Source organism: Bombyx mandarina, chromosome 01 (assembly GCF_030267445.1).
Source record: "Bombyx mandarina strain Sakado chromosome 01, ASM3026744v2".
Taxonomy (NCBI): Eukaryota; Metazoa; Arthropoda; class Insecta; order Lepidoptera; family Bombycidae; genus Bombyx; species Bombyx mandarina.
The window spans coordinates 12740261-12753948 of NC_143208.1; the positions used below are offsets into that span (position 1 = coordinate 12740261).

Here is a 13688-nt window from a genome sequence, read left to right on the forward strand (position 1 = left end):
TGTTAATGTTATTGACGTTTGCCAAAAAAATATTCAACTAACAAAATTTTAAGAGGTCAAGTATCTCGTTGTTCTGTTGGGTAAAAGATGAAAATGTAATGTGATTACATGAGTAAAAAATTAAAAATATACTATTTTTTTAACTATCGGTGCTAGGTTACATATTTGATGATAATAATTGAATTATAAACAGATCAATTCAGCGCTAACATCCACCCTGTGCATGGAATTGAGCACGTAACGTATATAGAGGTACGAGCGTAATTATCGGCTATCGGAGATCTCAATTAAACTATACAGAGAATGGTTTGCAAATTGAAATTCCCTACTTAATTAAAGCTGTCCAATGGAATCATTTTGAAATCCACTATATTGGAATTTATAAAATTCCAAGCTGAGACACGAGATTATGTCAGTTTCGACGATTATTATTATTATGGGTTGGAGTAACCTCATCCAATAAGTCCTACCCTTCCCACGCAGAAATGAGTACAGCATTATTACTACTTCGGATATTCTCGGTACTTGCTTTACCTTTGGTAGGTAATTAGGGTAGGATTTAGAGCAAGGTCTCGAGGCGTGGTCTCGCCGCCTGCCGGACCCTGCCTACCGGTAACGGACCATGGAAGCGATCCACCCGATCCTCATGGACGGGGTGAATCGGGACCGAGAACTTCTCATCTTCCGGGTGACACAAGTACTCACTGACACGGCTGTCTCGGCCATTACCCTCACCTCGTCACCCGGATGGAGCCGACGCCAGAGTGCCAACACTGCTATGCTTGTGACGAAGACACGGCGGAGCACACGCTTGCGTGCTGCCCCTCTTTCGCGGAGCGGCACTGCGTCCTCGTCGCATAGTTAGGACCGGACCTGTCACTGCCGGCCGTCCTGGCAGGTGATGCTCGACTTCGGCGAGTCCACCATCTCGCAGAAGGAGGTTGCAGAATGGGAGAGGGAGAGCACTTCTTCCCTTTCAGCATCGAGCTCCCGCCGCCGAGCCGGGGTCGGAGGAGGGCGTTCGTCCAGCTCGCCTCTTTTGAGGAGGCGGTCTCCTTCCGGCGATCTGAGAGGATCAAGGCTGCGCCGCACGCTGCCGTCACTCTAGCACGCTGGCACCAGGAATGTGGAAGGACGCGGTGGCGGATGCGGTCCGCGTTGGCGTCATCGCCAGCCGTACTATGGAAAAGCAACCCGATAGGTGGTGAATCGCATTCCTGGAACACCAGATACATGCCCCACGCGGAGACCGGCGTTATTTATCGTCCACGATCGCTTCGTCGACCCGCGGATCAGACGTCCTGGACGGCCTGCGAGTTTGGTTGTAGTATAGACCACGGTAACCCCTTTATCCCGCCCGGATTCTGATTTCGCGAGGAATCGGATGCTTGGGCGAGAGTGCAGGGGATTGGTAACAATACAAGAAAGCTAATGTGATATTTTTGCTATATATATTTTCGCACCGCCCGCCACCGGAGTAGAGTTCATCCATACTACCTGGACCCACTGCGGTCATCCACAAAGCGTTTCCAGAGATCTTTTTTGCCACGTACCATCCGGCTATGGAATGAGCTCCCCTCCACGGTGTTTCCCGAGCGCTATGACATGTCCTTCTTCAAACGAGGCTTGTGGAGAGTATTAAGCGGTAGGCAGCGGCTTGGCTCTGCCCCTGGCATTGCTGAAGTCCATGGGCGACGGTAACCACTCACCATCAGGTGGGCCATATGCCCGTATGCCTACAAAGGCAATAAAAAAAAAAAAAGAAAATGTGATAATGGTCTGCCCAGATATTATACAGAATATACAAAGACATAAAATGTGGATGGGTGCAAACCGTTTCGTACCAACCTCTGTGTGACTCTGGGTCATCGAATCCTTTCTACAGCGGTAAGACACTCACGACTTTTAAGCACTGGAGCACTATTTGTACTATTAGATAGCTACCTTATGTTTTGTATTTAAATATTTTATAAACATCAATTGCCCCATATATGTAACGCTAGCTTTTGTGAATAACAGCAATTGAATGACTTAACAATAGCCCAACTGGATAGATATGGATGGATATGGTTTGATTAAATTATTATTTTTAGAAAAAGAATATGATCTTTCCATACCGTTAGCGATAGTGATAGCAAAGCGTGACCAGGTTTCATTAGTTCAAAAAATAATTATTATATGTACATTAAATGCAAATGCAAAAAAATACTATGGTTAAATTATCAAATTTATTTGAATAAAACCACTTTAGTTCTATCAAAATTAATTCAAATGAATAAATTATAACCCTGCATTTCTCTACAAAATGGAAGAAAAACATATATTTTGCTCAAAATTTACATACATATTTTTAAAATGCACAACGGGAAAAAAAAGCTATGTCTTTCAATTTACATTTCGTTGAATTCACTGCGAGCCTTAAGTAAAACGACCACGGTGGGATTGACTGCTATTGTATAACGTAATTGTTGTTTTTTGAACTACATACAATGTAGCAGTTCAGAATCAGGCGACGCGAGAGGTTTAGTGTATAGGTACTTGTTAAAAAATGTCGTCATCATTACCTTCAATTTTTAGATATTCAGTTCAGGATATAGACCTCCCCCAAGGTTCAATTCAGTCCATCCAGCGGATGCCTGTGTAAAACCATTAATGCCCATTGATGTATTCGTTTCGTTACAGTTAGATGCGGCTTCGAGAATTGACCTGAGGGCAGCTCTTGATTGATAGTCAGCTGTAGCAGCTAGGTTGCGTTTCTGGTTTTATTTACATAAAGTATAAGGTGTACGGATATATTAGACAACCAGACCAGCGGCCGACTTAGCTTTATATCTTTAGCATTAACAGCTGCTGCGGGAAACTGAGAAAGCAATAATATTTAATTTACACACGAGTACAATAGAACAGTCGCATAGTAGTAACATGCCACACTTCTACAGCATTAATAAATAATATTAATAGCGGAAAAATATATTTAAAATATTGTATTTTGGTGTACGGATGAATAGGCAGCTTCTCAGCCGGTTTGCTACTATGACGTACAATAAATACTCTTTTGTAAAAACATTTTAAATTGCTATTTGAATACTGAAAGAAAATTCTTAACATAGATAAAAAAATAGTAATATTTTCACACTCAAAAGTCTATCAACATCTATTTAAATAATATACCTTAAAAAAACTACGAAAATACTTTATAATTATCCCGTACATTTATCCCTGTGCGCCTGGTCAAAATAGTAAGGTAAAAGTAATAAAATATTACGTTTTTTTATTGTCCTTGTAGGCACACGAACATACGGTCCACCTGAAGGTGAGGGGTTACCGTCGCCCATGGACATCAGCAATGCCAGGGGAGAGCCAACCGCTGCCTACCGTTAAGCACTCTCCAACGTTAAGTACTCTGTCTTACGTTTTTGTGTCTGAAGTTGCCGTTTAATATACACACAGTTAAAGTAATTGTTTCATAAGTATTTTTATTTCAATCAAACAAAATATGCACCCATGGTATCGATGCGTCTCTGTCAGCGCAATGGTCATTTTTCACTGCCCTTCTTGAAAAAGTTAGTCAGGAGACAACAAACTCAACAAAGGCATTTAAATTTTAAAAAAATCTTTGGATAATGTAGAAGTCTGCAGGGGCAACGGGGTACGGTGGTTGACGCAAGACTTCCAACCCTAGCTTAGAGTATGTCTGTTATACCGTATGAGGTCTAACATTGTTGTGTAGGAGCAGCGGGGACGAGCGATTAACCAGGATATGCCGAAGATTCGTGAGCTTCTCCATTATTATGTCCAGTTCCTAGCAGTAGACATCCGCGGTTATACTGTCGACATATTTTTTTGCATATATCGGTGGACAAGCTCTCAGCCCACCCGGTGTTAAGTGGTTACTGGAGCCCATAGACATCTATAACGTAAATACGCCACCCAACTTGAGATATAAGTTCTAAGGTCTCACTATAGTTAACCCCATTCTTCAAACCGAAACGCATTACTGCTTCACGGCAGAAATAGGCAGGGTAGGTACCACCACCTACCCGTGCGGACTTACAAGAGGTCCTACCACCAGTGATTACTCAAATTATAATTTTACTGGTTTGGTTTTTATTACACGATGTTGTTCCTTCACCGTGGAAGTCAATCGTGAACATTTGTTAAGTACGTATTTCATTAGAAAAATTGGTACCCACCTGCGAGATTCGAACACCGGTGCATCGCTACATACGATGCAAAAGACGTCTTATCCTTTAGGCCACGACGACTTCAAAACTGACTGATCTCCGGAAATTTTGGATTGACAGTTGGAACTGGTAGGTAACTTTACGATCAAACTTTAGGATGTTTTTGCCGTCGTTTATTGTACAATACAACAAATGCCGTAATATGTGTACAAATTTAGTACAATCTTCTGATCGAAGAAGTTTTTCTCAAGAGAGAGAGGTTTTTTTCCTACTGGGCCTGAAACTCTTATGAGGTTCCCGCACCTAGGTGGCGTATGGTATGTGTGGGACTCGATGGTAAAGTCCAGGGCTTAAGATGCTTAAGGCCTACCCGCTAAAATACTTCGTTTGCACTTGGCGCCTCATTTCACCCCGTAAATTTTACCGGGGGGACACTATATGTCAAGAGATAGACCTCACTTTCAAGCCAACAATACCACTTGGTCACTGAAAGTCTTCGTGAGACGTAAAGCATCAAATTTCATCAATATTACCCTTCAAATTGAATAACAATCATGACTGTTAAATAACACATGATTTTAATAGCTCATTCAAAGCTATCGATTATTTAATTAGAAATTTCTGGAACAATAGGTATGCTTCATGCAACATAGGTATGTGTCATGTTTCATGTTGATCAGCTTACGTCATTAACGTGAATCCATGTTAATTATTGGCGACAAGGTCTAAACTATAGTTCGAGTTTGTATATCTATATTAACTGGAATATTGGATCAATTTAAACAGATTAAATTGAGATAGCTCGCTTTATGTAATCATCTTCTTGTAAGGATCTTAAAAGGAACGTATTGATAAATTTATTTTTATTTATTCTTCCTTGTTTTTAGATACAAAATATTTAAAAGTATTCTAGGTTTTAAACTAATGCTTTTGTTGTTCTAGAGCTTATCACTCGCGACTAAGGAAATCTAGGAAATAAACACACTTAAATTTTACATAATATATCGAAAATATCTAGAATATTAAAATTTAAAAAAAAAAAAAAAAAATTTTAAAGAAATATTTTAGTAAATAAAAGTAAAATTTACTATATAAGTACATATTGTTTAAGGACATTTCAGTTTTTTTTGCACCCAGAAAGAATTAAGATTTTATTGAGGTGTGTCAGTTGGTTCGACTTGGGTTTTGAATCTTCACGATAAGAGGATCGATCCCAGGTGTGAGATAAGCACTAACCATCTTCTCTATTAAAGTTTGTCTTTTTTGTTTATTTCAATTCCTAGTGTATCATACCATACGTGCAATTGAAATGTTCTAGCGTGTTTTTAGGTTTTGTCTAATCTTATAAAATATTTGGCACTACTTTCCAGAGCGTATTCACACTGAATTGAAACTACAGAATTGTGTATCTACTTATTTATGACATCCGGGATGTATTCTTTAACTAGAACCGGAATGTGTCTCTGAGTCTGTGGCCTATCTATCAGAGTGAAAATGAAAACTACGTTTTTATCAATTTTTTTATTGCATAGATGGGTAGACGAGCGAACAGCCCACCTGGTGTTAAGTGGTTACCCGAGTCCATAGACATCTATAACGTAAATTCCGCCACCCACCTTGAGATATGAGTTCTAAGGTGTCAGTATAGTACAACGACTGCCCCACCCTTCAAACCGTAACGCATTACAGCAGAAATAGGCAGGGTGGTGATACCTACCCGACTGGACTCACAAGCCAGCCAGTCGCTTAAATGTTAATAGCAATTAAAATTTCTTTTACTTCATCAGTTTTTGGTTTGCATTTTATTATTATAATAAACATTTACACTATAATTCATTTTTTTAATACCTACCCAAAAAGATAAAAATTATTACGTTAATATATTTTTTTTTTTAAAGTGAATTTTCGTCAATAAACCCTATTAATTTTAATCTGGTAAATGAGGCTACAAGTTATGTATTTGAAGCTTGCAGATAGAACTTGGCTTTAGACCTTATAAATGTGACGCTGAGTATAAGTTACAAGTGCTCTAGGTAACGATGTGTTCTCTTTTACACCTAGGTTAAAATAAAGCTCCAAGCATTGATTTTGTCTTAAATGACGCGCGAAAAGTACAAAATATGTGGTTTTTGTATTATACAACAACTAAATAAAACAACATTATTTGACTTAACCTTTATTTGGTTTAATTCCATTGGTAGGTACATATGCAGTATTGAATAAATGTTATTTACCGGAGATTCAAAAAACCCTACATCTTAACATGCAACTACGTAGATTATTATATTTGATTGAATAAAATATGTGCTAATACATCTGCTTGTGTATGATGAATCGATCGCTGTTTGACCCCTAATGAAATAAGTTACCATAACGAAAACGCCATTCTTACCAATTGCTCAAATAAAACTATCTGTACACAAATCTTAATCAATTTCGATACTTAATATTGGCTCAAACAGTCTTCTTAATTTCTTAAAAAATATGTTAAATGAAATTAAAAATCTAGAACACCGCGAGCGGAATAATTAAAATAAAATAAACTAAATAAGAATAATATACAAATTTTGAATTTAAATTAAATTAAAAACATAATAAAAGATCGATTCACAGAGACTGTAATACGTGATACACAATATTAGCATTTCATGCTTCCATTATACGTCTTATATTAGATACCTACTTATAATAAAACTAATGAATGCAAGTATACAATAGAATAGAAAATAGTTATAAAAATCAATAGCGCTCCTTACAAAGAATATAAAAAAGGAAATTGATATTGAACATTCAAGATACAAAGTATCGGGTCATATCTTGTTAAGAAAATAATACCTACGGTAGATTATGTTACGTGACATAAAAACTTAAATAATTCTAGAGCCCGTTTTTTTCCAACATAATCAAATAGTACTCGCTTATAGGTAGTATCTTTGGTATGATTATAATAATTAACAACATCAATGTATAAAGACTATGGACGCTCTGGTAGCGTCGTTGCTACATGAATACGCGAGCGACTTAGAAGCAGCCGGCTCTGCGGAACACGCGCATCTCGCTAGTGGCTACGGCGATCCACTCGTTCCTGGCGGAGTCGAACCAGGTCAGGCCGAGTGTGTACTTGCCGTTGATGTTCACATGCTGGCAGTGAGAGAACCACCAACCACCCTCGTAGTTGCCGGCGCAGTGAGTGTTAGAGATGTCGCGGTCGCGGTCGATAGTCGAGAACTCCATATGATTTTGATACTCAAAAGCGTCGCTGGCATTTCCTCTAAATCCGCTCACGTTCAGAATGAATCCGGTGTCGGCGTTGCTGACCGAGAAGTGATCGTATTCGGCATACCAGCTGCCGCCGTATATATCGGTCATATCGATCCTCATCGAAGAGCAGTTATCGGAAGTGATCTGGTGCATTGATTCCAAGCCCAACCAGTATTCCGAAGTGGGGTCGCCGAAACCATGAACGTACTCGCTAAATTTACGATTGAATTCGATCGAGCCATTATAGCGTCTTTGCAATAGAGTGTTTCCGTTGACGCACCAGGTGTCGACGGGAGCGTGCCCAGGGTGGATAAGGTACGTCCCGGCCGGCCCCTTGATGCTGGAGCAGTCACGAGGTAGCTGGTTGACTAGATCCTCATACTCACGTTGGACCGGCTCCAGTTCCTTGACCTCGCCCATCAGCTCCGGAAGGGGTATAGTTTCAGTCAAATTAGCGTCTGGAACACTGGCCTCGCTCTGTAAGAAAACTTTCATTATTTAACACGTTTTATTAGCTTGGTATGTATATATGAATGAATGTATGTATGTACGTCTGTATGTACTCGTACAGGAATCACTAAAGTTAAATTACATCGATTTGTATATACGCATACACTAACAATGGAATAATTTTATAACTTCGCTCTGATATCCTGATCAGTATAAAAAATAAAAATGATATGAATAAAAAAAGATGAAATTATTTAATTGCTACTTCGGCTTGCTATTTAAGCATGTTTTTTTTTTAGTTTGAATCTACACATATTAATGAGATAAACGTTAATTTTTGATAAATTTGACGATAAGTTTGACAAGTCACTACTAATCCAAATGCTGTAAATTGTTTGCCCGAAAACATAAATTACGCGTTTCCTGTTTAAGCGTAATTAAATTAATAGTTTAATTAGTTATAATAAAGGCACGTTCATTGCAACATCGGTTAATACGACCGTGTACTTGCTCGACAAGATCACGTACTATTTTAAATATGGTTTCCATTTGTGTAATATATTCATGTGTTATCTAGAAAGCATTAAGCCGAGGAGTGAACAACAAACTCTGTTTGGAGCCGAGGATCCCGACCTACGTGACACGAAGTAACTCGGTTAAGTTTTGTTTGTGAATACTCACACGTACATACATACATATATTCGTGTACATATTAGACTACATAAAAACGAATATTGGTTTCGACTGAAACATTAACCGGCTCATACATACGTAAAAGAAACAATCTACTTCAATATTTCAGAATAAAAAATGTACGACAATAAATGAACGTGATGGAAGCTCAAAATGAAAATTGTTCGCTAGGTTCTTCAATAGAGTACGGAGCTTTGAACGTTGTGAAACTTTCTATATGCTCTATTCAAATTTGTTAGACAAGATTGAAATTAAATGCAATATAAAACTTTCTGCGCGGGCCTTAGTCCCGTAGACAAGGTAGTAGACAGAAACTTTTAAAATTACACGTCAAAGTTACACGAAGCTTCCATTTTGTAACGGGTAGGCAAAAGTCATGCGAGAAAAGCCATTGTTCGTATCCTGGTTCAGATTTCAATTTTCATGAGATGCTAAGTAACTAGCACACACGGATTCATCAACGACTCCGCTATCAAAAACTGTAATAGTAAAAAATCATACCATTGCTTATTGTGTGACTTGGGTATTGTTAAATAGTTGTCCCGCGAAACGCTAAAATATATGTTTTTGAATAGTTTACCTTGAGAATGTGATCGTTAAGTCTGTAGTAATGCTGCTTGGACCGGGCTTCCAAGTCGAACACGGAGTCGTTGATCTTCTTAACCATCAGGCGGTCCATCTCGGCGCGGTCGATGGCGTTGCTGACACTGACTGCGATAGCTTTTACTGATTGACGTATATTCTCCTGATCCTCTTTGAGGTACGAAGACTGAGCATTCAGCTAGAGGGCACAATTAAAAAACATCGTTTAAATTTAAAAACAAAAGGTATTCCTGAATGATTACAGGCAAGGGCACTGACTGACCTGTGCAAAGCTGACGTCCAATTTCGATATTTCCTTTCTGAAATCCGGTACAGTTTTGTCGACTTTGTTCTCGAGCCCTTCGATGTCTTCACGCAGCTCGAGAATGGAAGCGTGCACTTTATCGAAATCGGACACTCTCTGTGTGGTGTTCTGCAGTTCGTTCCGAAGTATTTTCGATTCGACTTCGAGGAAATCGACTTTGGCTGAAAGTAAGTTCCAGTTCGGTTCTTCGAAGCGGTCGAGCCGGCGCTGCACATCAAGGATCTGGGTCTGTAGGCTCTGTTGGTATTCGTCAAGCTGCTCCTGGCTGCGTGCAAGTCGTGAAATCTGAGCGTGCACCATCTTGTTATGGCGGTACTTATGGTTTCGCTCGGGCTTAAGATCACCGGCTCGGTTCTCGTGGGGCTCAATTACATCATTGTAGATGTCACCGTTCATCTCCGCCACTTGTTTAGCTTTCATCTGTAACACATTCCACTGTTTAGTGTAAATATCGGACTAGGTATGTAATAAGGCAAGTTTATAATATTATCAGACTGAATATTTAATGTCATTAACATGCCTTATTAATTTCGAGGTCCTCGGATACTTTCGGTTACTTTTTCTTTGTATGAATGAACTATTATTATATATATATTATATTATAGTACATTTGATAACTGATCAGATAATAATGTTGTGTTCATTGCTAATTAAAATTCAAAATCATTTATTTCAATTTGTGTGTTATAATATATGTATGTTCATTGTTATTTAATGTCTTACTTTTTTAACTCCACCAGAAGTCCAAAAAAGAGCTAGTCTTAAAAGAATGCTATTAAAGTTCTGGACGATAAAGGGATGCTTTGTCCCTTACCCGCAAAGCTTATGTACAATTTATTTGGCTTACGAGCATTGACGTCTTTATGCATTATAGCATAAATACCTACTCTGTCAAATAAAAAAATATAATGATTTGGAAGGAACTCTTGGGAGTTCGCACGGGTAGGTACCACCACCCCGCCTATTTCCGCCGTGAAGCAGTAAAGCGTTTCGGTTCGAAGGGTGGGGTAGCCGTTGTAACTATACTGAGACCTTAGAACTTATATCTCGAGGTGGGTGGCGCATTTACGTTGTAGATGTCTATGGGCTCCAGTAACCACTTAACATCAGGTGGGCTGTGAGCTAGTCCATCCATCTAAGCAATAAAAATAAAAAAACTATTTTTTTCTGAATTAATTTTAGTTTTGTTTTCTTAGTTCAATTTTTATCGTCGTTATGTTTTGTAGGAGATAATAATAAAATTCAGGCAACATATTTAATGTCATAAAAGCCTAAAAATAAAAGCAGTACCTTCATTACATTATCGCTACGAAATTCAAATTGAATGTGTTGTGTCAACACAGAACACAAAGGTTTCACAAAAGATAAACATTCTTTTGAGCTAGCTTGCAGTGCGAAGTTGAATAATGCAAGTGTGGGTTGCAAAAAAAGCAAAAGAGGTTCCAATCTCACTCGCAATTGAAAATGTTTCCACTGTTTTTTTCGGATTCGTGTATTAAATTGACAAAATATGTTATTGCTTTAAATCAACACCCAAGTTTACAGAAGTCAGTAAATTACATTATTTCGTTATTGCAAAGCTTTCATTTCGCTGAATCAATATATAACTTCAAAAAAGTCCGACGGCTATTTTAATTAACGTGACTTTTGATATCAGCACACGAAATTTAAACAAAAATCACCAACTCTCATAATTAATTACGATATGCAATGCGTGACGGCGGTCGAGAATGCGCGAATATTTAATCAGTATGATGTCTTTGACAGGCTTTTGAGAATTTAATTCCGGAATTTAAGAGCTGTATTCATACGATTTCGCCGTGTGATCATGTCATCTACCTGGACTGAGGGTGGAGATGCTTTGAGCATGCAAAACTGCAGAGAAATATTCAGACAAAAGATTGCATCGTATTACCATTCACCGTGCAGGGGATCAAAGAACGTGAAAATGAATTTTGGAACAAAGCCTCTCTGATGCTGATAGACTTTTTTGTTTAAAGTCCTTTGATAGGTTTTGTTTCATTACCTATTGTGTCTAGCGTAATATTTTTCATTCAGACCACACTAGTCTGTCTAGACTTATGAGATTCCGGATTGAATTAATACGGTATGTTCTAAGATAAACTAAGTAATTAATATCATTAACATCGATTCACTAATATTGCTTAATGTAATAAAATTAACATATAAACACATTGTTTCAAATTCAATTGAATAAAAGTAATGAAACAAAAACGAATCAATGACCTTCGTTTAAGCTTGAATAATGATAAATAAATTGACTTGTTATTTGCCATCTGCTTATTGCTATCCAGTAGAGTAATTAACGTGCTCGATAAAACAGGTTTTGCTCAGGAGGCTGTCTCAATCTTGCCGTATTTTGACCATCGCATCATCGTCAACAGGGTTTTCAAGACTTCTTTATGTTTTCCACCTTCACTATTTTCCCCGGTTAATTTCGTCGAGAAATTTCAGACAGCGCTGATTTCCCGCGGGATTGCAAAAGTTTTATGACACGCCTAGCGAATGGGCGTCGTCTTTGTTTGATCACACGAGTTAATATTACGGCAGCTCGTATTACATTAAATCCTAATTGTTATTAGAATCATAGAAGTAATGAAACAATGGTAATAAGTCAGTCACGAAACGTCTAACGAAGGTGGGAATGACTCAATTAAAAACCTATTGAATTATAAGTTTGGATATTATTTGTATTTTATATTTTCAAATAACTTAATCGGTTGCATGTGAGCGACCTAAGATAGCTTAACAAGCTATATCTGAAGCTATAGCTCTCGTAACGTGTGGATAAAAACTTGAAAAAAAGTGATAGTTAACGGATTATATATATGGATCCACCATACCGCACTGGGGATCTTTTTTATTTTTCTATTATAGATGGGCAGAAGAGGCCACCCCGTACTATGCTTTTATCTGAGACCATGGACATCACAAATTAAAAGTCAGCATACCAGGTCGAAGTATTAACAACGCAGTCGTATCTAATTAAGACTATCTCACCCTTCAAACCGTAACACATGACTGCTTCGCCATAGAAATAGACAGGATGGTGTTTACTGGAGCCCGATGACCGTTAGCATAAATTCCATCACCCATCCTTTAATATAAAATTAAAGGCTCAATTGCATTGGATATTTTCATTGTTAGTCTGCATTATAGCTGTCAAAGAGCTCAGATGAAAGTGTACAAAGTAGATAGCGACTGCTTGCGGCCAGGTGTGATGGGCTATTGAGTTGGCTGCGTTACGATCAGCCCCGGTTTTCTTTGGCTTCGTAACGCAGCTGATAAACAGAACGGTAAAAACCGCACCGCACCTCCACATAAATAAATACAACAGATAAGCGTTTGAATTATTATCGTCGTCGCGCTCAACGACAAGAAATTAAATTAATCGAGCAACCACGACCGAAATGAGAATGAGCAGTGACTGAACGCTTCATAGAAAACCTACCCCGAGGATATTACAATAAGCCGTACTTATATTGAAATTAATAATATAAAACCGAGTGAAAATAGCCATATTTCTGAGAAACGTCTTTTAAATCCCTTGTTACACGTGCCAAAATGAGGAAAGCGTTGAGATAAACCGAATAAATAAAACAATAATATCACAAAGTTATTTTGTTGAACACACTTCAGAAAAAACCTCTCTAGTCGGATCGAATAAAAGTAATGTCTAAATGTCATTAAATTCCTTGATAACGTTTTCAAAATTTTGAAAATTTCTATTTTTTTCTTATCCAAAATTTTATTCGCACCACATTTAAGAACAATATTCGGATCGATACAGCCATTCGCAACTTATGCGTTTATCTAAGTCAGTGATTCTGAACCTTTTTTATGTTGCGGTACATATTTAACGATTTCAAAATTTGGCGGCACACAAAGAAAAAAATAAAAATTATTTACTTGCTACCGAATCACATACATTTGCCAATTTTAACGAAAGAAAAGGTGCAGTAAATACTATGCAACACTTTGTGAATCCCAACTATCACTAAAACAACACCTTTTTTACGCAGAAGTGGCAAGTGTGCGCCGACTTGAGACATATTCCTATTGCTATGCACGCCGCTTCATAATAATTTGGCACTAAGAAAAACCGCGTTGCAAAGCAAATAATAAAATAATTTATTTTTTTGTGGATTTAAACATATATTCATGTTAAAAAT

General features: G+C 38.0%; 1 protein-coding gene across 1 annotated transcript in view; it reads right to left on the reverse strand.

Annotated features, from left to right (window-relative positions):
* Nucleotides 1-6344: 6344 nt before the first annotated feature.
* Nucleotides 6345-13688, reverse strand: part of sca (scabrous) — a 29418-nt gene continuing 22074 nt past the window's right edge. Inside the window, exons 4-6 of the mRNA XM_028177415.2 lie at nt 9454-9915; nt 9169-9369; nt 6345-7922 (exon numbers count right to left, since the gene is read on the reverse strand). Of these exons, the coding sequence (XP_028033216.2) occupies nt 7206-7922; nt 9169-9369; nt 9454-9915 (1380 nt within the window). The 3' untranslated portion in view covers nt 6345-7205. The remainder of the gene's footprint in view (nt 7923-9168; nt 9370-9453; nt 9916-13688) is intronic.